At 44.0% G+C, this 26,252-nt stretch overlaps 1 protein-coding gene across 2 annotated transcripts in view; it reads right to left on the bottom strand.

Annotated features, from left to right (window-relative positions):
* The window catches only part of CHCHD3 (coiled-coil-helix-coiled-coil-helix domain containing 3), a 302,128-nt gene extending 277,241 nt beyond the window's left edge, over positions 1-24,887 (bottom strand). For both annotated transcript variants that reach the window (XM_074975750.1, XM_074975741.1), the window contains exons 1-2: positions 24,716-24,887; positions 22,252-22,354 (exon numbers count right to left, since the gene is read on the bottom strand). In XM_074975750.1, the coding sequence (XP_074831851.1) occupies positions 22,252-22,354; positions 24,716-24,799 (187 nt within the window). In that variant the 5' untranslated portion in view covers positions 24,800-24,887. The remainder of the gene's footprint in view (positions 1-22,251; positions 22,355-24,715) is intronic.
* Between the last annotated feature and the right edge of the window lie 1,365 nt (positions 24,888-26,252).

A 26,252-nucleotide genomic window follows, 5' to 3' on the forward strand; every position in this document is an offset into this window, starting at 1 on the left:
TATATACAACCTTAAAAAAAAAAAAAAAAAACCACTGATTCCACCAACTCTAGTTGTAATAAAGCATGAAATATCTACTGTTTTTCAAAACATGTTTAAAGCAACCTATTATTTCTTTGCAATTAATGGATTCAGTGAAGAAGTGGCCAGTTTATGTAAATATGGATCTACTTTTTGTTTTTTCAAACATTCTAGGAGCTTCATTTCCTTTCAGAAATATCACTGTCTGTGGGAGGTTTTATTGGACCTGTTAAAATTACTCTCAATGCCGTTATAAAGTTGTAAACCATTTAGATTCAGCCATCTTAATCTATCCTCCTCATTCGTCTTCGTCAAGAAGACACAGACTACTTCATTTCGGCACCTGTTTAACCATATGTCAATTTGCTGTCAGGTTCGTTTAGAAATATGCATACTTGTCTATGAATGGGAAGAAACAGTCACATTCACAATGCTACACCATCACAGACAGTATTTCTCTTTAGATTTAAATCAACAGTAACAGTGACATGCAGTGCTGAAAATAAATTTTGGAATATGTTGAAAGATTTTTTGTTCGCTTTTTGTTTTTGTTTGTTTCGGTTTTTTTTAAACAGTGGATAGGAGTTTTGGTACCTCAACTTAACTTTAAAGAAATAACAATATTATAAATCACGGGGTCGAAGACTTTCAGTGCTGCTTGCAATAGGATTAAGTATATAGTGTCGTGTCAAGACACTCTCAGTGTTCAAGCATCTGTGCTCAGAGATTTATAAATGTATTGTAAACTTATTGGATTTCATGGTAAGGGGAACGTATTGGGATCCATTTTAGTTTCTCTGAACCTTGTTCAAGTCATGACTAATGATTAATGGAGGAGAAAATAGGACATTGGAAAAGACTAATTCCCATTATCCTCATTTCAACAAGTATAGATATACTGTTCAAATAAATTCTGATGCTGTAGCACTCCTGACCAGGAGCATATATTTTATTAAACAGTAAAGAATCAACTATATGTTAAGACTGAAAGGTTGCAAAGCCCAGAGAGGGGAAAAATAAGACCCAAGAGTGGTTTGCACACATGGAACATACCTTAGAAGAAAACATCAGGTGGAAATCAGTTAAATGCACCATAAAACCTCACATATAATGTAAGGAAATCTCTAATGCAGAAGAGAGCATTGAAAACTTCAGGTTATTTTTTGTGGGTAAACAGACCCTCCCAAGCTATTCACTCATAATATCAAGCAGCCTTGAAGTGCTGTAAGTTAGCATTAGGTGAAGTTTTACACAAAAACATGGTACCAATAGAGTTGTTTCAAGCTGTTTCAAAGCAGAATGAATTATAGAGAGCAAGATAAAATAATCAAAGCACAAAGTGTATGCACAGAGATGCAACATGGATCAAGCCAGATGAACTGACCAAAGCTGAGACGGTGGGAAACAGCATTATTTATGTCTAATGCATGGGTGTCCAACCTTTTGGCTTGCCTGGGCCGCACTGAGTAAAGATAGTCTTGGGGCATGTACAAAATATATAATATAGTTAATGTATCTAAATCACATAATAATGTTAAAGTTTACGATCTTGGGGGGGGCCGCATTACTAGCTGTCCAGAGCCACATGCGGCCCGCGGGCTGGACATGCCTGGTCTAATGTCTAGCTTAGAGAACAAAAAAGCAGTCTTGTAGCCCTTTAAAGATTAACAGTATAATTTATTAAGTGAAGAGCTTGAGTGGGACAGACCCACTTTTTTAGATCTGGAAAATCCTGAACTTACATAACTCAGTTAAAATGGATACCTTTATCATTGAAGCTGCAGAAAAAACAATCACTGCCAGTTTTGTTTATCAACTGATTTTTGTACTAAACAGGAAAACAGAAATCACAGCACAAACAAAATTTTTTGTTTTGTTTTTTTAGAGAAGTGTTTGTCTTCAACTTCCAGGTGCAACAATTCAAAGCTTTGGAGAAGGGAGGCTAGGAACTCAAAAGCAGTGACCATTTTTTCTTCTTCAAAAACACAAATTTATGTTCATAAAGTAGATTTACACGCATCTGAACCCCCCCGCCCGCCCCTCATCCCCTTTGCATAGGTAATCCACCTCTTCCAAGAGGCAGTACCTGTGTCAAAGGAAGACTTCTTCTGCCTCCTTACTGTTTTGTATGCAGGGACAGTTTAGCTATATTCCTCAAAGATGCAGATTTCCCTGGAGCGATACATTTAAGCCAACCTAATTTTCCAGAGAACACTAATTCTAAAAGGTATCTTATTTTAGGTGCCCCAACGACCTCGGTCAAGGGACTGATGATGATGATCTTATTTTCAATCAACCAAAGAATTTTCAGGTTTAGGTTTCATTGCACCTGTCTTTGAAAACCAGTGAAATTCCTTGTGAAATTTGAGTTTTTTCTGAAAGGCCGTTCACTCTGGCCACTGTGCCAAACATCATGTCTACACTGAAGATTGGAAGGAACTCTTCCAGCGTTCATCACACACCTGGCCAGCTCAACCAGCATTAGCAACTCTGTAAATAACAGCAAAAACCAATTACAGACCCTTATCATGCTGCTGACTAGAACAGCTCTAAGAAGAATTACAAGACCCCATGCCATAGATAGGAGGTGAGCAAACTTTTTAGATGTGACTCCATGTATTGTCCCTGCAATTAGCAGTGCCTCCCTCAACCTATCTCATGTAATCCAAAGCAATTGAAAGTTTGGTTCTGTTTATATGAAAGGGAAAAAAATCTTTTGGTATGGGCAAGAAAATAAGTACACTAAAACCTCAAAATGCATTATTTTGAGTTGTTCTAAACTCACATTAACATGAGTCAAGTGCAACTCAAAATCCCGCTTCCCCCCGGACCTGGCTCAACACCCCCAGCCCTGAGTGGCCCTGGTGCAACACCTCCCTCAGCTCCAGCTCACCACCCCTCACATGTGGCTCCAGCTCAACAACCCCTCCCCGCCCCATCCCCGATTCAAACTCCCCACAGCTCTGGCTCACCACTACTCCACCACCCCAGTTCAACCCACCCCAGTTCAAACTCCCCATGGCCCAGCTCAACACCCACACCAGCTATGGCTCACCCCCCCCAGCCTTTGTTCAATCCCTCAATGCATGAGACTCTGGCTCAACCCCTACCCCAGCTCAAACCCCCATGGCACAGCTCACCACCCCCCTGCCAGTTCAAACCCCCCATGGCCCAACTCACCACCTGCTCCAACTCTGGCTCACCATGTCCACCCCAGTTCAACCCCACCGTGCGTGGCTCTGGCTCACCCCACCTCCACAGCCTGGCTCTGACTCACCCCCACCCTGCAGCCCGGCTCTGGCTCAACTCCAGCCCCTCCCCAACCCTGCCGCAGCCCTAACCCACCACAGGTTTAACCCTCTCTCCCCCCACCTTCCACAGCCCCAACCCATCCCAGGCTTAACCCTCCCCAGCTGCCACCCTCAGCCTCAGGACTTACGTTTCAAAAAGAGCTCCAGGTATTCCTGCTGCTTCCCTGGCTGCAGGATGAGTTTTCAGCTGGGGGAAAAGCCCCACAACCACCACCAAACTGATGAGAAATCTGAGTTCTGCGAGAATGCGTGGAAACACAACCCTCGCCTAATTCAAGGGATTATTGTATGCCAACTAAAAACTTTATTAATCAGAATATAAATGTGAATACACCCACATAACAATAATATATTTCGACATTTTTAAAAAGATGGATGAGCCTGAGGCCCAGGAGCCAATTGTGTTGTGCCCCCCAATGAAATTTTATGCCCTCTCAGGAGCCCCACCCCTCACTTTGCACACTTCTGATATAGACATCTGTGGCAAGTCTGGACTACTGCTCCCACCGTTATTAGGACCAACAGATCCGTACCTGTGCCAGACCAAAGTTGGAAAACTCCCTAAAATTCCCATCATGGACACAGTCCAAGTGCCAGTTTCTGTGTTGAAGGCTTCTAAACCACTTCAGGTTATTGTGAATATACGTGAAAAGGGGAAAGGAAATCTGCATTTTATTCCATTTATTCCGAAACAATTCAAGTTTTCTAAACCAGAAGTGACAACACTTGCAAATAAAATGAAGTAAATGAGGCAAAGCTTTGTAAAACCTACAGAAAATAATTAAAAACCTAAGTTTTAGAAAAGATTACTATTTCCTCATAAAAGTAACCAGAATTTCCCACATTTCTATTGTTCTAGAATCACAGATTCACAACTGAACAAAAAGCAACAGACTTAAGCAGAATTCAGGTAAAGTGAGGTGATGCTGGTAGAAATTCAAAAGCATTCTGAATATGTGACAACAAACTTTTTTCTACTGTGGATCTCAGTCTCTAACATTTTAGATTGAATAAGGTCCAAAACTACACAAAAAGAAAGGACAGCCTTGTAGTTAAGGAATATGATGGAAATCAGGAGATGTAGGTTTTATTCCTTTCTGTGACGTTGAGCAAGTCACTTTCACACAGCCTCAGTTTAACCCATCTATCTAAAGATAGCAAAACTCCAATTACCTCTCAGCTCTATTTTAGAGCTAAATTTAACATTTATAAGTCATCTTGTAACATTTTAAGCCTACTGGGTTTGTTTAAACACACATGAACAGATATACAGAGATATTAATTATATGCCCCCAGGTCTGATAGGAATGTTTATGTATAATCAATCATCACCCATTACACTGAAAAAAATATATATTACAAACCTCCATAAGTTTTCAAAACAAATCTGACTTCTTCCTTCCATTTTAAGTTTTATATTATATTTATAACACATGGACTCAGTGACTCACAGTACATTCTACCAAGACAGACGCTGAAAGATCCCAAACAGCACCAAATCAACTATGAACTATGAACCAATGAACTATCAGGGTAAGATCAAGGCAAAGCAACAGAAGATTGAGATAACATCTGCTGCATCTTATAGCAAATGATGAAATTCAGACTTTTCTGCTACCACTCAGAATTTTTTGAAGCACATTTGTTTGCAGCTCCAAATGCTAAAATCATCTCTCATCTCTGGGAAATCACACTATTAAAATCCTTTTTTTAAAGCAGTAAACAGAATATAAAGACTTAGTTTTTATTCCTCACCACTAAAAACTACTGAAAGTATTTCACATATAAATCATTGTATTACTTTCATCACTACAGCGCTGAAAGCTGTAAGCATAATTTATACAAAAAAGGTATTTGCTTGATGACTGGAATTATACACAATAGCAGTGATGATACAAAAAATGTGCTTTTTCCCCATTTAAAGTAGTCTGGCAACCTTACCTCCAGCTTTTTATGGACTAACATCTTGCCAGTAATAGATGGTTATTGTGTCAATTCTATTTCATGTTGTACTTTGGAAGTATGTGAGTACATGCCTCAAAGGAAAAACCCATCTAGTGCAGCAGTTTCTATACCAAACAATGAAAATTTTGAATACCTGAAAGTGGGAAATGAAACTAAGCAGCAGCAAAACAGTAACTTCATACATAATTTTAATAGCAAGACTTGTGATGACAAATGGCAGAGATCTTTAGATATTCTGGTTCTCTCAAATCTAATCCCTATTTTATTTATCTAAATTTAAAGGGACAGATTCATACAGAATTTTCTTTACAGCAGTATCAAACTTACCCTCGTATGTAGTTCCCTCAGTTGGGATACAAACTGCAGCATATCACTGTCCCTTCATTTGTACAGTAACTCCTTTGGGTTAATAGAAAACAACTGAAACTCAAATAATAACTGAGAAATATGAACAATTAAAAATACATGTATCTAATAGGCCCATTGTGCACCTTATTTCTACAGGCCAGTTCAGGAATGAAAATTCTTGGTATACAGGTCATAGAAACATAGAACACTAGAACTGGAAGGACCTCAAGAGGTGATCCAGTCCAGTTCTCTGCCCTCTTGACAGAACCAAACACCATCGATTGGTGTCTGTCTAACTAGCTCTTAAATGTCTCCAACGATGGAGATTCCACAACCTCCATAGGTAACTTATTCCAGTGTTTAACCACCCTCAAAGTTAGGAAGTTTTTCCTCATGTCTAAGCTAAACCTCCATTGCTTCAGTTTAAACCCATTGCTCCTTGTCCTATCCTCAGAGGCCAAGGAGAACAATTTTTCTCCCTTCTCCTTGAAACTCTCTTTGAGGTACTTGAAAAACCTCTAAGTCTTCTCTCTTCTAAGCTAAACAAGCCCAGTTCTTTCAGTCTTCCCTCATAGTTCATGTTCTCTAGACCTTTAATAATTGTTGTTCTTCTTTGGACTGTCTCAAATTTCTCTACATCATTCTTGAAATCTGGTACCCAGAACTGGCTACAATACTGCAGTTAAGGCCTAATGAGTGCCAAGTAGAGCAGAAGAATGACTTCTTGTGTCTTGCTCTCAACACTCCTGCTAATGCATCCCAGAACCATGCTCGTTTTTTTTTTTTGTTTGTTTTTTTTTTTGCAACAGCATCACACTGTTGACACATATTTAGCTTGTGGTCCATTATGACCCCTAAGTCCCTTTCCTCAGTACTCCTTCATAGACAGTCACTTCCCATTTTTTATGTATGAAGCCGATTGTTCCTTCCTAAGTGGAGTACTTTGCATTTGTCCTTATTAAACTTCATCCTGTTTATCTCAGACCACTTCTCCAGTTTGTTGAGATCATTCTGAACTATGACGCTATCCTTCAAAGCAGTTACAACCCCTCCCAGATTGGTATTATCTGCAAACTTAATAAGCATACTCTATATGCCAATATCTGAATCGTTGATGAAGATAGGGAATAGAACTGGTCCCAAAACAGACGCCTGTGGAACCCCACTTGTTATGCCTTTCCAGCGTGATTGCGAACCATTAATAACTACTCTGTGAAAACAGTTATCCAGCCAGTTATGCGCCCACCTTATAGTGACCCCATCTAAGTTGTATTTGCTTAGTTTATGGATAAGAAGATCATGGGAGACTGTGTCAAATGCCTTACTAAAGTCTAGGTATATCACATCCACCCCTTCTTCCTTATCCACAAGGCCTGACAAAGAAAGCTATCAGATTGGTCTGACATGATTTGATCTTTACAAATTCATGCTGGCTGTTACCTATCACCTGATTTTCCTTCAGATGTTTGCAGATGAATTCCTTAATTATTTGACTGGTCTGTAGTTTCTTCGGTTGTTCTTTTCTCCTTTTTTATAGATGGGCATTATGTTTGTCCTTTTCCAGTCTTCTGAATCTCTCCCGACTTCCAGGGCTTTTCAAAGATGATAGCTCAAGGCTCAGAAACCTCCTCTATCAGCTCCATCGGTATCCTAGGATGCATTTCATCAGGCCCAGGTGACTTGAAGACATCTAATTTTTCTAAGTAATTTTTATCTTGTTCTTTTTGTATTTTATCCTCAAAACCTACCCCCTTCCCACTAACATGCATTATGTTAGGCATTTCTGCATCGGCCTTCTTGGTGAAGACCAACACAAAGAACTCATTAAAGCACCGCTGCCATTTCCAAGTTTCCTGATATTGTTTCTCCCTCCTCACTGAGTAGTGGGCCTACCCTGTCCTTGGTCTTCCTCTTGCTTCTAATATATTTATAGAATGACTTCTTGTTACCCTTTATGTCTCTAGCTTATTTGACCTCATCCTGTGCCTTGGCCTTTCTAATCTTGCCCCTGCATACATGCATTGTTTGTTTACATATATCTTTTGTAACTTCTCCTACTTTCCACTTTGTATACGACTTCTTTTTGATTTTGAGATCATGCAAGATCTCCCGGCTAAGCCAAGGCTGTCTTTTACCATACGTTCTAGCTTTCCTATGCAGCAGTATAGTTTGCTTTTGGGCCCTTAATAATGTCCCTTTGAAAAACTGCCAACTCTCCTCAGTTGTTTTTTCTCTTAATCTTGCTTCCCATGGGACCTTACCCTTCAGCTCTATGAGTTTATCAAAATTTGCTTACCTGAAATCCATTGTCTCTATTTTGCTGTTCTCCCTTTCACTATTGCTTAGAATCATGCACTCTATGATGTCATGACCACTTTCTCCCAAACTACCTTCCACTTTCAAATTCTCAATGAGTTCCCCCCTATTTGTTAAAATCAAATCTAGAACTGCTTCCCCCAGTAGCTTTTTCCACTTTCTGAAAAAAAAAAAAAAGCTGTCATCCATGCAGTCCAAAAACTGTCTGGATATTCTGTACAAACATGAATTCTTTTTAAATATTCTATTTTAATAGCAAGGACTCTCTATTTTGTATCTTGCAAAGGGGTTGTAGCCATGTTCATCACAAAATTTTACACAGACAGGTTGGGTGAGGCAATATATTTTACTGGGTTAACTTTTGTTGGCCAAAGAGACATGCTGTTTAAGTACATGGAGCTCTTCTTCAGCTCCACGTGGCTCAAACATTGGTCTCTCTCAACAGAAGTTGGTTCAATATAAGGTGTTAACTCAACTTTCTGTTTTATTATACATTTATATTACTTTCTATTTTGTGTCTCGTTAAGTATAGCAGCAGCAACATATACATCCTACGCTTCTTATGCAAAGATAATCTAAAAGCTGAAAAAAAAGGGGGCAAATATTTCCATTACTGACATTACATAAAGGAATACAGGAAGTCTGGTTGGAATGTCTGGATTAGGTATTTGTCATGTGCTTCTCACTGAAGAATTCTCGATGCTATGGACACTTGTGTCTACAGGCTTGGCACACACAAAAAGGGTTTTGTCCTGTTTTTTTGCTTGGGTTTCTTTTTTTGGGGGGGTTGGGGCACAGTTAGGAGGGAAGGGAGAGGAGTGGAAGAAAGCTACCAAGAGCAACATGAAAACAAATGTTTGTCTTAATTTCAGTGAAAATACTTATGTATTTAAGTGAAGTGTTTGCAGCACAAATCATAGCACGGCTTTAGCCCAAGGGTGGGCAAACTTACTGCATCAAGCCCCACTTTTCTTCGCAACAACTAGCTCCTCCTTCACCCCTCCCCCCCAAATAAATGGTTATGTTCAGATTAAACACAAAACTTTTGGCATGTGTAAAACTAAGTTTGCAAAATGTAAAAACGTTATTAATTTGTGAATGTGTCTCTCTCTATATATATTGTTGCTGCAGACAACAAATGTAGCCTGGTTCTAGTAGGTTTAGAAGTTCCAGAAATCAGCACACTGACCCTGCACGAGAGAGCCTCACAAACGCAGTATTCCTTGATACTAGCAGGGGGGCACAGGACAATACAAGGTCTAGCTAGATTCACAGATTATAAAGCTAGAAGGAACATATGGTCAAAGGATGATAATCCCAAGCACAAAGAACAGATAGAAATAACAATGTAGTGATCTGCACTGTCATGCTTCAATTCCAAGTCCAATCATTTGTTCTTCAAATCACTGCCCTGGAACGTAGTCAACAGGAGTGTACTCCACCCCTAAATTAGGAAAATACAGATCAGAAGGACTTTGGTTTCTGGTGCCACATTCAATGACCACTCTAGCAGTCTGACATAACAGTCTGAAAGGGAGCTTTTCAACCAGAGTTTTAGTTGGCAACAAGAAAATACTTAACTGAAACAAGAGACTGCAAAGAAGCTGGAGCCTTGAGTCTTCCCAAGGACACAGAACACCCTCTTCCCTCAATAGTCACTTTTAACTTTCCTTTTTAAAGGAACACTGCCAAATGTTGTGTAGATTATTTTTCTGAAATATATCTTAAAAGTTGAGACATGCCTATCCCGTGGTCTCAGTCCTTTGACAATATTTACAGTTTTATTGCAAATGTTCCTATTTTAAGATTACCCACCCCCATCTCTCCACCTATTACTGAATGAAATTTCTACCACATAGTGGAAACTGATTCAGTGACAAAAAAAAGGAGCAGCATAAGGCTATTTTCTCCTCTAAGCTTTCCATTACCAGTAACAATTAGAACTGCTGTAACAATAGATTAAGTTGTCCAGAGATAACTTGCCATTTTTAACTTGTGAAGATGTGTCTAAGTTTACTGACATTTCTGAACAAAAGGTCAAAGATCTTAAATTGATGCAAGCCACTTTCCGGAAACAAAATCAATGTATTAGTAGATGGTGCTTATTGTCTCCCTTGAGACCGAAACATGTAAGTGGTTACCTCCTGTTTAACTAATAAACAGCTATTAGAGAGCTTTCAAGAAAGAAGCACTACGTAGTACACTTAACCTGTCTCAGCTGACAGCTGATGAAGAGCTTTAGGAACACTTGGTTGCAGTCTGTACCTGCAGGTGGAAGATAATGAAACAAACGCTTTCTTTTCATGCTGATATGATAAAACAGCAGATTCATTGCTCCAAAATGTTCTTTAATACTATATTAAAGATCCTTTAAGCCACACATAAATCATCAGTGATAGAAAACAAGCACCTCCTGCTACAGCCATGAGGCCTCATTACTTCAGCAGGGTGACTGGAGCTCTGCAGAGGCATGTCCTTAAGGATCTGCTATGTATAATGCATTTTTTCTTTAATATTGTTTAAAAAATGATAACCTGCAGAATTTCAAAAGGTTTTCGCTCTTCGGCCAACTGAGAATAAAGATTTTGATTTAAAACCACTAGTGAATTGAGTTATGTATATTAAATTCTCCTAGCATACTCCAGTTTATTTTCATTTTGCTGACAGGCCATCTCTATTTCCAGGTAACTCAGATAAGCACATTTCTGGTACCATATAGTACAATTTCTAATTAGACATAAGAATTCAGTAGTTTTGACATCCTAAGAATGTGAGGCTGTTAAGACACAGCTATAGTAAATCACTTTAAAAAGGAAGGTATTTTGTTTTGTTTTAGCTAGAGACAGCACACAGTCTCACACACGGATAACTCTCAGGTCTTTTATTCCTGATGAGGTACTCCTTTACCCTCCTAAAACTAATTACAGGCAGTCCCTGAGTTACAAACATATCAATTTGCGAGACCATTCATACTTATGATCAACCTCCAGCTCAGCCCCACCCACATGCCCCAGCTCACCTCCCCCAGTGGGGGGTTCCAGCCACACGCCAGGGGCTCCCCTCCAACCCCCATGGAGCCAGCTCTAACCCCTGTGCCCCAACCCCTCACACACCCAGACCTCAACCCCACACCACCCAGCCCCAGTTCCCACAAACACAGACCCAGACCCACCCCCCAACCCCCATGTGGCCCCAGATCTCACCTCCCCCCCGCCCACACGTGGCTGGCTCTATATGCGTGGGGCTCCAACCTGCCCCCTGCTCAAGGACCCCACCCCATGCACCCTATTTCAACCCCCCCCGCAGCCCCAGCTCACACACTTCTCCCCCCACCCCACACCCATTCATGGGGCTGACTTCAACCCATGCCTGGGGCTCCAGCTCCCAGCCCTTGGTGGGGCTCCCAGCCGTCCTCCACATCCCCGTTCAACCTCCCCACCCACCTCAAGCCCTCCCTCCTGCTGCCCCAGCTTATCACCCCCTGCCCCACACTGGAGGTTCTGGCTGTCAGCCACTGCCAGCATGCACAGGGCGCTGCCGGCATGCACAGGGCGCTGCCCCCTTGACTGGCTCAACCCACTCCCACCCTGGTTCACCCCTGTTCAATCCCACCTCCACCCGGCTCAAATCCCGTGCCCAGGTGATCCCTGCCGGCACACGCTTGGCTGTCAGAGGCCAGCAGCCCGCACTCGCGGGGCTTCGGCTGTCAGCCGCTACAGGTACATGAGGCTCTACCCGCCAAGCTAGCCCCCACCGCCCCAGGTCACGCTGTTCAATGCCCCCCAATCCCTCACAGCCCCAGCTCATACTCTCCGGCACGCAAGGCTCCAGCTTCAACCTGCACACAGGGCTCCCAACCCCCGGCATGCGTGGCTCCAGCTCCAACCCCCCTACCCCTGCAGCCCCAGCTCCAACCCCAACCGAGCTCAACCACTGCCCCAACCTCCTGCTGCCCAGGCCTATGCCCCAGCTCAGCTGCACCCTCCCACCACCCCTGCCACCGTAACCACCGCAGGTTTAACTCCCCGCCACCTCCCAGGGCCCCAACCCATGCCCCCCTCCCACAACTTAAACAAAGGATTACATTATAAGGGTAGTTCTGACTTACGACCAAATCAAGTTGTGACCAGGTGTTCAGAATGTAACCCATTCGTAAGTCAGAGACTATCTGTACTTTTCACCCATGCTGATTTCATTTGCTGAGCCCTCTGCAACGGCTGCCTAACACCTTATAACTTCAAGCTGTTAAACAGGATCCTCGTTCAACCTGTCTCCCTATGCCCACCCCAGCTGCTTGCCTTCAGATCTCACTGCCCAACCAAGCAGTCTGCAATTTGTGGCTCTTTAAGGACTTCAATGTAGCTCCAAATGCTATAATTGCAAAGAAAAAGAAACCTCCTGATTATTTTTGACAAATGGTGAATGTCCTACAGTAAACATGTATCACATCACAAATTACTGTGTGGGTGCTGTTCTTTAAATAGGGGTTACAAGAAGTATGGTTTGACATTTTTAAGAACAGTCTCGTATTCACATTCATTGTGGCTCTCGAGTTCTTGAGGGTTTTTTTTTTTTTTTACTGAATTTTAGAAAATGACTCTTCTTGCTATTTTGGTTGCTGACCCCTGGGCCAACCAGTTCCAAATTTTCCCCACATTCAGGTTCCTCACCAGCTCAGTCTGTCCTCCCTCCATGCAACACAGTGGTTCCCTGTCTCATTTCCAGCTAGTCCCAGTCTGCTCCAAATCCTGCCTCAGGCTCCCAGAACACAGGCACCATGTTCCTCTCCATCTCTCTGAACCAGCTTCCAGTCTCAGTTCTTGCCCCCAGCCTCCTTGCTTCCCCCCAGCATTCCAATCTGACCCGTCATAGTAAGAAAACTGCTAAGAACACAGAGGCAGAATACCTGCCTCAGTTCTCGTACTTAGATCCAGCAAAGTCCTCAGTCACTCAAGCCGTGTCTACACATGCATGAAACATTGAAACACGTGGCCCTCTTTCAAAAGAGCAGGAGGAGCGTCTACATGTGCAACACCTTCTTTCGAAAGAAAACTGAAAGAACGGGGAGCAGACATCAAAAGAGCCAAGTGTAGACACTCCACAGCCCGCTTTGGCAAAAGAGGGGTCTGCCATGGTGCCGGTCAGCTGGAGCACGGGGCTGCTCCAGCCAGCAGCAGCAGGGTTCTATGATCCCTGAATCTGGCTGCCTTCAAGTAGCGTGGATGCAGGAACCCCGTAGCAGGAAGCTGAGTGTGCTAGGACCAGCCCCAGCACAAGCTCCAGCAGCACACCCTCTGCACAGCCTGGAGGCAGCAGCGGGCCATGATGGCCAGTAGCCAGCTCACACGAGAACCCCAGGCCCCCCCTCTCCGAGCCCTCACAGGGCTCCCAGGGTTCCGGGGGTGAGAAAAAATAAAACAGGCCCCCTCCTGGACTCAGAGGGAGCTGAGGGACCTCCTTGGGTTGTGGAAGGAGAAGGAGGTCCTCCATGAAATGGGGGTGAAGGGGAAGAATGCTGCAGCATTCGCTCACCTGGCCCAGGGCCTCCTCACAAGTGACCACCTGGAATGTACTACTGAGCAAATACACTCTGAAGTGAAAGAACTGTGACAGGGCTACGTCCGGGCCCAGGACCAGGCCAGCCATTCCAGGGCAGCCCCAGGTACCTGACCCTACTTCCAGAAGCTCCAAGGCATTCTGGGTCCCCAGGACAGTGCCCCACTCCTGGCGGTCCTTGAAACGTTGGCAGATAAGCCACAGCTGGAGGCGGAGGAGCAGCCCGGACCAGGGACCCAGGAGGCCTACATGACCACCAAGTGGTCAATCAAGAAGGGGGACCTTACCATATATATCCCCTCCTGCTCATGCAGCCAGACGGCCGGGAGCCAGGCATCCCTGGATGTCACCGAGGGACCCTCCAGTACATACGTGGCAGCCTGGGCACCGAGGCATAGGTTGGGACACAAATCACTGTCCAGCCGGCCACACACATGACCAGTGATCCCAAGCTGCACACTTCTAAGCCTGTCATGGTACACGTATGTGTGTGTGAACTGACCCCTTGTGTCCACCAGGGCCTGGAGGGCCCCCAAATGGTAGCCGTTCTTTTTAACGTACTGGCTGGCGCTGTGCGCCGGGGTGCGAATGGACATGTGTGTGCCATGCAGTGTGCTGAAGCAGCTCAAGAAACCCAGGTCCTCAAAGCCCAAGCCCATGGCGATGGCATCTGGATCCCCCAAGTGGATGACCCAGTGCAGCAGCATCACATTGATAGCTCTGATGACTTACATGGCAGGGAGAGGGACATGTGCTCCTATGAGGGCATGGCAGGCTGCCCCCCCGCCCCTCCCCGCCTGGCCTCTGCCTGTCCCCCGCAGCAGAGCGCTTCCCTTGACCCAGCACCCCTACCCACCCATAGGGGGCGTGACCTGGGCCTGACTTACCTCCATGAGTACAGCTGCAATGGTGGCCTTGCCCACCCTAAACTGTTATCCTACAGAGTGGTAGGAGTCCGGGGTGGCCAGTCTCCAGATGGCAGTTGTGACCTGCTTCTCCAGTGTGAAGAGATCCACATGCAAGTGTCCTGGTGCCAGAGTGCAGTGGCAGATCTCATTAAAGGTCTTCCTCGACATGCGGAAGTTCCACAGCCACTGTTCATCATCCCATTCCCCCAGCACCAGGCACTCCCACCAGTCCGTGCTGTTAGGGTGGGTACAGAGGCGCCAGGGTGGGGAGCGGGCTGGCAGTGTCCTGGGCAGGGGGGCCCCCACAGCCCCGCAGGGCTGCTCAGCCACTCGAGCAGCTCTGGGGCAGCTGCAGTGACAGTGCAGAGCGCTGCCAGGAGGGTCTCCGTGATAAGGGTGTCCTCATGCAGGAACTGCCACTGGGACTCCATCCTGAAGCACCAGTGGGCTATGCCAGGCTGGGGACAGCTGGGCAGCACTCAGCGCGTACAGGGTGGAAGGAGGGGCCCTTTAAGGGAGAGGCTGGTTGCAGCCCCAAAAGGGCTTGTTGGCCATGGGACCCCATCCACGGCACTTCCTGCCTCCCTTCTTTTGCACAAGTGCTTGGAACAGTGTGGATGCTCCCTTTCAAAAGTACACCCCTCCAAAGAGCTCCTGCATTTCGAACCATCAATCTGTTTTTTAGCACACGGTTGCTCCATTTCAAAAGCTGTGCTTTCAACTGTCCTTTGTTGATTTCCACCCTTTTGAAGGGGTGCTCACGTGCAGACTCAGCTTTAGCATTCTCATTATACAGAAAGACATGCCCACCTCCAGACTGACTCACACCCCGTACTAAGAAACTCTTTAAGAAATATAACTTAGGGGTTAGAACACTGACCTTGTAAGACCAGGGTTGTGAGCTCAAACCTTGAAAGGGCCTTTCAAGGATCTGGGACAGGTCTGCTTTAAATTAAAAAACACAAATCTAACACAAATCTGTTGGGGATTGTGATAGGTCCTGCTGTGAGTGCAAGGGACTCAACTCAACCTCTTGAGGTCCCTTCCAGCTCTATCAGATATCTCTCTCTCCATGTTTCTTGTTTCTACCTCAAAAGAGGTCTGTTCATGCAGATTAAATCAACTTCAGAGGGCTGAAGACCCGTCTGACAAGGACAACAGCTAATGCTGGGTGCCAGGAAGAGGAAGCCAATAGGAAGCATTCAAGAAACATAAAAGCACCTTGTTACAGCAGTGTCATAAATACTGCTTATAACACACAAAATTCTGTTTTTAAAAACTCATCACTACACACTACTACACTCATCCCTCGTTAAACAAGTACTTTACTTACGAGTACTCACTGAAAACAAGGGACACATACATTTACCTTTGTTCACTAGATGAGTGAACTCCCCCTGCTAATACAAGCCTTATCCCCCTCCCCGCAGCTCAAACCCCCCGCCGACCATTCACACCCAACCTGTCACAGTCTGTTCCCTTGCATTCCAGCATGCCTCAGAAGTTCAGAGTGCAAGTTAATGTACTTTGACTGTCTGCTGACCTCCTGAGCGGGGCTGCACTTGCTTTGGAGCTCCTCCTTCAAGCCATGCCTGCTCTGCAGGTGCAGCAGAACAGGGCAGCCTGGACACAGAACAACTGCTTAAGCCTTTCATTACCAATGCTGTGTTTGTACAGCCCATCATACTGTGCAAAAACTGTCCTTTCTAACCTGTACACAGTTTCTAAGCAACCAGATAACCTGTTGCATACAGTACCTTCTTCATTGCTGTACAAACATTTTTTGCTATATCTGCATTGCTAAATCACTGAGGGGAAAAAAGTTACAGCAAATATCTGCATTCAGTAAAACCTAATAGAGCGCTTAGAGCCTGGAGCAGGTTAGCATAAAATTTAATTTTGGCAAATCCACCTGAGACCAGGGAAGCACATAATAGGCTGTACATTGGAATTACCTGTTTCACAATACATTTAGAAACAAAAATGGCACTTCTAAATGAATAAACTTCCATTAAAGGAGAAAATGCTGCTAATGCACAGAAAGTTACTACACAGAAAGAGTGAGCAGTTCTCTGAAAGCAAAATTATTAAACCTACTTTAATCAAATGAGTGTTAAAAAGAAACACAGTTGCAGTAAACAAGAACAAACCAATTTTCTCCCAATTTTTCCTCAGTTTAGTTTTGTCTTGATTGGTTTGCCAAAATGTGAGCCATTGAACTGGTAAAATGATATCCGGCACAAAAACTTTACGACTCTCTGTTCATGTTCCACTCTTTCACTAAGCTTACCTATGTGCTGCTCTTTCAAGATCGCACCAGCTGATGAAAAACCCAGCTCTCTGACCAGAACAAAACCTTGGAAATTCAGAATTCTGCAGCTATTCTGCGAGCCAGGGCCAGCTTGAAACTCTGCCAAACTCTAGCCAACCCCACAAGCTAAGCACAGACAAGCCTCGTCAATGGAAAGGAACCTTGGGCAAATATATGCATGTATTTCCCTTCACAAAGTTTAAATGTTAGCAGAAAACCCAACCCCAAGTCAAGACACACGTATCAACTTTTCATTGTTTTATTAGTACAAGAAGATGCAGCATGACAACAAGCATTCTCCTGTAAGGTAAGAGAGAGGAGACCATGTGGACAACTGTGTTTGTGTACAGAGACACGTTTCTTGTCCTGTAGTAAAGGCCCTGGAATCCTGAGAAATGTCAGTAAAATTTTTATGTAGATATTATGCAACCCCCTTCCAAAGGATGGATGCCTTATCTCTTCCTCCATAGTAGAACAACTTCTCAGCCACTCCACAATGAGTTGGACTGGAACCATTACAGTAAATGGGTTACACATTCTAAAATGCACAAAATAATTTTCATAGCACAAACTAAGAGGAATACGTCCTCTATTGTGAAGAATAGATTACATATTCAAAAGATTGGGAGAAAAAGACAAATTTAATTTCTAAAACAAAGATAATTAGACTATCTGATCTTCGTTTTACAGTAAATTCTTCTAACTGGCATTCAAACCACTGGATTTCTCTATTAACCTGCATTATGTTGCAGCTGGCAGCTCCTCCACTCTCCCACCCAAAACAGCTCACTGCGCAGCACAGCACAACCATGCGGCAAGCTGCCTAGAGGGGCTCCCTGTGCAGCACCCCGCCCAGAGCATGCTGAAACCTCCCACATGCCTAGCATATTGGAACATCCAACAAGCTCCCAGGGCCAGGGTTGTCAGATATGAAGGAATTTACGATGTATTATTTTGGACTGAACTACATCTCCCCACCATAGTGGTTTGTGACAGTCATCTCAATTAAGATTTGCAGTATGTAAATCAGAAGGTCTTTCTCACTTCTCTATGGATACAACACCTATAAACCCGTGGTTGTGAGTTCAAGGGTCTGGGCAGGTTAGATTGTAAGTACACTCTTCCCTCATTGAATGAGTACTTTACCTACAAGTACTTGCTAAAATGAGACACACATACACCTACCTTTGTTCACTAGACGAGTGAACTCCCTCCAGCTAATATGAACCTCACCCCCCATCCCTGCAGACCCAACCCGCTGCAGCCTCCCCACTCCCAACGGCTCTGCGGCCCCAAGCCACAGCAGCCTGGCCCCCTTGCCCCCGGCCAGCCCCACAGACCCAACCCTCTGCAGCCTTAACCCCTCCGCTGGCTCCACAGCCACAAGCTGCCACAGCCTGACCCCCTCGCCCACGGCCAGCCCCACAGACCCAACCCTCTGCAGCCTTAACCCCTCCGCTGGCTCCACAGCCACAAGCCGCCACAGCCTGACCCCCTCATGCCAGCTCCAGGGCCCCAGACCACCACAGGCTGAACACCCCCAACCTGCAGACTCAACCCGCTGCAGCCTTAACACCCCGCCCTCCCAGTGGACCCAACCTGCCACAACCTTAACACCCCCGTCCATCCCACGGCCCCAACCCGCCACCAGGTTTTAATCCTCCCTCCCGCTCATAGCCCCAAACTGCACCAAGCCTTTAACCTTCTCCAACCCTCCTCAACCCAAGGTTCACTTACCTTTCAAAAGCAGCACCACATGCTGCCACTCCTTTGCTGAATTAGGAGCACTTGGAACGAATCAGAGACTTTTACATGCATTTTAATGGGAATTTAGTGTCCCTCTTACAAGTTTTCGCCTACAAGCGGAAAGTTGGGAAACACTTGTGCTCATATAGCAAGGGATGAGTGTACAAGCCACAGAGAATAGCTCCTATATTTTTGCTCGTGCTCCCATAGCCAATTACAAATAAGAATCTCTCAGTTGTCTTTCTATCCCCAGCCACAGGGCCCTTCCTTTCAAGGTGCTGAAGTGTTTAAAATGTAGACTGGGTGTCTTCCTTAAGATATGCTGTAGTTCAAACAGAAGTTATAGGTTTGATATGCAAACTCTTGGATGAAGTTCTCGGACTAGTATTGTGCCAGAGTTCAGAGTAGATCATCACAACTGTACCTTCTGGACTCAAAAAGCTGTAAGTTGAGTGACATCGTTAGCTCCCCATGAGGAGTGTCTCCATGAGTTGCCTCTAGATTTTAAGATTAAAAAAAAAAAAACCATTCTAAACATGAGCTTGCCCTTGAAACCCTGAGTGTGCTTATTTTTAGGAACATCTCTGGGGTGGGGGGTGTTTCAGGTGTTTGAGGCTCCTCCGAAGGCAACTAAAGAGGCAACATACTCACTCACTCAGAAAAACATTATTAAGCCTATCATTTGCACACAAAAGGGCCACACACTAAGTTTGACAGTTTGTGACCTGAGGGGAGAAAGGCTGTTTTATTACTTGTCTGTTCAGTGGCTAGCGCAGTGGGGCCCTGGTGAATAACAGACTTTCAGACACTACTTTAATAGAAATAAAGAATAGCAGATATTATTAGGAACAACAACAGAAGAGTAAAAAAGCTTTCAAAACTCAGAAACAATGTTCCCATAAAGGGAAGGAACATTGTTCAGAAAGGAGAGGGGTTTGCGTTGTTGCTTTGGAGTTCTTTTTCCCCTAAACAGAATATTAACTTTAGAGTAACCCAGTAAAGCTAAAATGAATTAAATCATTCTCTAGTAAGACTGAGTTTCAGATATAACATACACTCAGAAAAAGCACTTAAATGGTGTGATCAAATTACTTTTCATCAATACTGAAGTAGGAATCATAGACATACTTTAAAGATTCCATACCTGTTAAATATTTTAGTATGTTTAATGTTGCCCAGAAGACTGAAAATGACTCAAGCAGCCTATGATGTTTTAAGATATAATATTCAGACTTCAGTTTTCATTGTACTTGTATAAAACACCCCACCCCAAACTCAATTGAGGTCAACAATGATTGGCAAGCAACAAAACATATATTCTTTCAAGTGATGTAATCTGCCACTCCTCAGACAGCTACTTTAGAAAACACTACTCAATTTTCCTACTTAATGAGTTTCTGATTATAGGCATAAAAAGCAAAACAAGCTATGCCAAGGAAAAGGGTGCAGTCCACATTATGTGAGCTTCTTAAAACACAGCTATTGGCTTTCAAACAAGCAATGTCAGAAACATCTTGCAGGTCACTACTCTCGCTCTACAATCAGCTTATCAGATAAAAATGGTTAAGGACAAATTAGATTTTTCTATAGTATGAACAGGTCCACCAGCATTAATGCATCAAAATTTCAAGTCTGTAGCTCTTTTCTAAAAACACTCAAGGAGTACACATTACTACGTCTCTGATATCCATTTAGCATTATTTAATCCTCAAATAAAAAAAATCACTTTTGACAAGAAAAGTAAGGTATAATCCCTGATGTACATACTAGCAGAAACAGTCCCTTCACCTAAATCAACAGTTCTCAAACTGTGAGTTGGGACCCCAAAGCAGGTCACAACTCCATTTTAACAGTATTGCTCGGGATGTCTCAGACTTTTTCGGGGCCTGAGGCCAAAGCCTGAGCCTTATCATCCAAGACCCAAGCCAAAGCACTATGGTGGACAGCTTTTTCTCTATCCATGGGCAGAATAAACTTTGTTGTGTGCACCAAGTCATGTGCAAGATGTGTGCCATCAATAGAAACACAGGCTGCCAGCTGCAGGCATGCTGGTAATTAGCTGGACAGCACCTGAATCTCTCCCGGGTGGCTGTCCAAGCCCTTAGCTTACAGTGTACACTGGTGGTAGTTATTTTATTAGTCTTTAAAGTGCTACAGAACTGCTTTCTTGTTTTGAGAAGATACAGACTAACACGGTTACCTCTCTGTGTGACTATTCATTGGTGGTGGATAGATCACAATGACATTAACCCAAAGGTAAGGGTATGATTTCAGTCAAAATACACAGGTTCCAGCCTCTAGAGCAGCCCTTTTTGTAACGATAACATGGCATAATCTCCCAAGAACAACATTTTAACTAAACTGGACAATAGTGGGGCTGAGGTAGGGCACCAGAGCCACATTGCAGATGCCCCAAAAGTCAATGGAAAGTTTTCTATTGACTGCAGAAAGTCTATTGGAATCAGTAGACCTAATTTCCACTCCTTTCTCTACTGCTGATTTGATGTATGATACCTAGCATATCCATTTGACTCCAGTTTCCCACTACTTAAACTGAGAACAACAGCTTACAATGAATGACGCTCAAGTACACTGTATATAAAAGTTGTTACATTCACCTCTTTGAAACCTTGCCTAGAGCGAAAGCAGCTAGCTTAATGGCTCCTAGGAAATGCTGATATCACTGATATTTCTGGTGTATTTAAAATTAGTTGTTTAATTGTCACATCACTGTATGCTCCTATAATTGCTATCCTGGTCCTTACTTCTTTATACACTTGTTGCATCTCATCTCAATGCAAATTGCAAGGTCTTTGGAATAGAAGTCATTCCCAGAATGTGTTTTTATGGGATTTGGCACAATGGAGCCTTGATCCTAATTGGGCGTTCCAGCCAACAGGAAAAAAATAAATAAATAAAAATCCAAGTAACGATAGATATTTATTTTGATCAAGGCAAAGACAGGGGATAAAGTATCCATCTTAAAGCACATTCTGTGTATCGCTTCATATAGCGATGATACTGCTTGATTTTGACAGACAAACAAAGAAAGGGATAGCTCAGTGGTTAGAGCACTGGCCTGCTAAACCCAGGGTTGAAGGGGGCCATTTAGGAGTCTTGGGCAAATAGATGGGTGGGAGGAAATCAATCAGGGATGGTGATAGGTCCTGCTGTGAGTGCAGGGTACCGGACTCCATGACCTCTCAAGGTCTCTTCCAGCTCTATGAGACATGATATGTATATCTCCATATATTCAACGTAATTTTTCCTTTTATGAAATTCTTTACAACTTAGATACTTCATATCGTTTTACTGAATATTTAGAAAAAGTACATTATCAGCTACAAGGTCACACAACACTTTGACTAAAACAAAACAGAGTGAAAGCAGTAAGCAGCAAGTACATAGAACTTCAACCATATAAAAATCAGGCAAATTTAAGTGTCCCATCTAGATTTTTGTTTTCTTTTGTTTTGTCTTTCATAAAGCATTTTAAAGCGTTTAACAGTGACCAGTGAGCAAAGCCAAATCTATCAGTACCACTTGGCTTGAAGGAGAGGGGTTATTGTCACTGTCAGGCAAAAGAAAGAGTATCAAATAGGCTAACTTAAAAATCAGAATATTCTGAAAACTATCTCACTTTTACAAAGTGATCAGCCAAAGCATTAACCTCCAAAGTCATCTCTACAACATAACAAGTTTATCATGATCATTTGAAAACTTCTTCATATTCTATTTCTGCTCTAGTTCTCAGAAAACATGGCCATACCTGCAGCTCCTCCAAGCGAGCCATGATTGTCAGATGCTGATTGTCGCTGAAACTGTGGCCTTGCAGTGGGTTCCTTCATACGATCAATCACACTCTCGGACAGCTGGAAGAGATGTAAAACCCAGCAACATAAAACAGTTTCCCAAAAAAACCAGAATAAAAACCAGAATAAAAAACAAACTTTTAAAATTTTAATCAGAGACTTAAAATTAGCTTCACAAAGCAACAGGTCTTCCACTCCACCTTTTCTTCTTCTCCAGAAAACCTGAAGGGATTTTTGAAGATGGCCAAAGTGAATGGGGGCATTCTGGACTCGCTATAGAATACGGACAAAAAGCACACTTGTTAATCCGTCCAGTGAGTACGCACTGATGTGCCATACCTTCCCTCTGTTAATGATAATGGTGTTCCTGGAAATCCCCATAACTAGGTAACAGGGGAGGGACCTGTTCTGTTCATTCCCTCTGGCAAACCTGGCATTGGCCACTGTTGGAAGACAACATACTGGGCTAGATGAACCTTTGGTGAAAACCAATATCGCTGTTCTTATGACATGGGAACAAGTAACAAACCCCTAGATTCAAACCTAGTCTGTAATAAGTCTGGGTGGGCCCAGAAAAATATTTGAGTGGTAATATTAGTAAATGGGTGGTAAAATGAAATATTTTTAATCTTCTAACTTACAACTGTACCCTGCTTCTCCAATACACCTTTTTAGGAAAAAACAGTAAAACTTTTTATTATTTACTTCTTGGTCTGATTCTCCTGTGAAAAACAGGCTGTGAGTAATTAAAATCTAGTTTTAACTTTCTCAAAATATACAAATCAAATTACATAGCTAGTAAAACCTTATCTCAAAATATTTTTGATTCAAATTCTTAACTGACTCTTCCTGATAAGTCTTTGATCAAATTGAAAGTTTAAAATTATCCCATCTTCCTTATTTGCAAAGCTTACTCAACCTCTAGACACCTATGCTTCTGACCTTCTATTATATAGTTAATTTTACCCACCTGAGTTAACAATGAAGCTAGAGATATTCACTGGAATAATGATCAGCATTTACAGCATCGATGCATAACAGACATCGTAAGTAACAAGAAGATTCTAAAACTGCTTGACAGATAAAGCTATAAATACGACAAACTGCATTTGTCCATGTCCTTCCTGTATCACATCTGAACCCGGACTGGTACAATTCCCAATATTTTCCAACCAAAATGCTACCAATATTTCTATTCATGTCCAAGCATCACTGCAGTTCCACTATCAGTAACAGTAATGTAAGTGCAACTTTAAACTCAACTTGTGTATTTCAAATACCATGAGTTCATTGGGTGATGAAAAAATGTAAGGCTTCTGTTCATTCAACTGCAGTATCTGAGACTACCAAATAACCAAAAGCCACAAGATGCTAATGTAAAGCAGCAGGTATCCCTGGTGTTCTGGAGCATTCTTCCATGTGAGTGGCAGAAAAAGGCAACTTGTTATCACCCAACAAGAACCCTAGATTGCTTTGTGTGGTAAAACTTCAATCTTCAAATGCAGAGAACAAGGCATTTCAAATTCTATTACCATCACTATAAAACTAGCATGTGAGTTTTATAGGCCAGCAGGAGAAATGAATACTACATGCGGAAAGGGTGAGAGGAAAACAAGAGGATGACAAGGAGAGAGGGCGGGATCTTCCAGCTAAACCTCTGTCCTCTTACAATTCTCCTATGAGTTTTCATTACAAACCCTGAGAACAACAAGCTCATAGCCAGTGTTCTTTGTAAGCTGAGTGCATGGGTGTCCCAAATGAAGAAATTCAGATTCCAACCAGCTGCTCAGAAAAGTGCCCACAGCTCCGCACAGGTAAGACCCTGTGTTTCTACTGATAGTGCACACCTGCATGTGCCTTGGCGCATATAACAAAATTTATTCCAGCCCTGGGAGGCAACAATTGTAGGGAACACTGTCCCTAGAAAGGCATCAGTGCCAGGCTCTTGGCTAAGCATTACAGAACGCACACAAGCTGAGCCCTACTGAAGGGATGGTGGGCCTCATGCAACCTCCCAGGTGAAGGGCAGAGACAAGGGCTCTTGCTGGATGATCGGGGGTAGAAAACGGGGGCTGACCAGAATAAAACGAGGTGAGGAGTTGGAAGCAGCAGAGCATGAGTGCAAAGAAACGGGGGTGGGGGGGGCAAGACAGAGGAAAAGGGTCTCAGGCACAGAGACGGGGCTGCAGGAGCAAAAGCAGGAGGCTAAGGGGAATCTCGGGGCAATGGGGTGGGAGACACAGGAAACTAGTGAGACGCTGCTTGATGCGACTGGGGCAAAGGGGGATGAGGAGGAAGGAGAAAGCTGCAGGGGCTGGGGGCAGAGCCCACAAAGTCCCCACAGCAGCGTGGGGGCGGCCCACGGAACCCCTACAGCGGCAGGGGAGGGAGCAGCCCATGGGATCCCGGCGCCTTTCTCACCCGCACGCCCTTCACCACTGTGATATTCTCGTTCTCATCCGCCTCGAAGGTGACGCGCCGGGTGCTGCTCCCGCTGCCGCCCATCGCGACTCAAGCCAGGCTCCGGGTGGCTAGGCCGCAGCCAGGGACAGCGCCAAGGAGACTCGCGCTCCCCTCTGCCAGCTCACCCCGCCACAACACCACCCACCATTGGCCGTTCGCCGGCTAAGCCCCGCCTTCCACCGATACAAGCCACCTTCCCATTGGCTATTCTGCGGTCACCATGGAAACCACGCGGGAAAGACAAAGGGTCCGGAAACTTTCTCCGCGGAAAACTTCCAGCGGGCAAGACCCACAAGTCCCAGAATGCACAGCACAGCAAAGCACCATACCTGCGTGGCCCCAAGGGGTGAGGGAGACGCAATGCAAGCTGGGTTGGGTAGTCCTCCAGAGTCCCCATTGATCTCTCCGAAGCATTGCATGGTGGGAGCTCTGGGGTTTTTTTAAAATTAAAAATGACCCCGCGTTGCACGCTGGGAAATGTAGTTTGCTTGCGTTCCCAGGCTCTCATTGGCCAGGCCCTGCTGCTGGACTGTCCCTGCCGGGCTGGTCTCGTTCAGTGCGGGCACATTGCTCAGAAGGACCTGACCTCACTGGGGGGGGGCTGCAGAGTCCCCCAGGCCCGTCCCATCCCTGAGGCAAAGGGCTTGGTGGGAAATGAGTGATTGGGCAGCACAATGGCAAATGAAATTTAATGTGGGTAAGTGTAAGGTAATGCACATTGGAAAAAATAACCCAAATTACACGTACAACATGATGGGGTCAAATTTAGCTACGACAGATCAGGAAAGGGATCTTGGAGTTATAGTGGATAGTTCTCTGAAGACATCCACGCAGTGTGCAGCAGCAGTTAGTAAAGCAAATAGGATGTTAGGAATTATTAAAAAAGGGATTGATAATAAGACAAAAGATATCATACTTCCCCTATATAAAACTATGGTACGCCCACATCTCGAGTACTGTGTGCAGATGTGGTCTCCTCACCTCAAAAAAGATATATTGGCATTAGAAAAGGTTCAGAAAAGGGCGACTAAGATGATTAGGGGTTTGGAACGGGTCCCATATGGGCAGAGGCTAGAGAGACTGGGACTTTTCAGTCTGGAAAAGAGGCGATTGAGGGGTGATATGATAGAGGTATATAAAATCATGAATGGTGTGGAGAAAGTGAACATAGAAAAATTATTTACCTTTTCTCATAATACAAGAACTAGGGGACACCAAATGAAATTGATGGGTAGTAGGTTCAAAACTAATGAAGAAATTTTTCTTCACACAGCGCACAGTCAACCTGTGGAACTCCTTCCCGGAGGAGGCTGTGAAGGCCAGGACTCTATTAGGGTTTAAAAAAGAGCTCGATAAATTTTTGCAGGTTAGGTCCATAAATGGCTATTAGCCTGGGGTAAAGTATGGTGCCCTAGCCTTCGGTACAAGGGCAGGAGATGGATGGCAGGAGATAAATCACTTGATCATTGTCTTCTGTTCTCCTTCTCTGGAGCAC

The sequence above is a fragment of the Carettochelys insculpta genome, chromosome 1 (genome assembly GCF_033958435.1).
Source record: "Carettochelys insculpta isolate YL-2023 chromosome 1, ASM3395843v1, whole genome shotgun sequence".
In the NCBI taxonomy this organism is placed as follows: Eukaryota; Metazoa; Chordata; order Testudines; family Carettochelyidae; genus Carettochelys; species Carettochelys insculpta.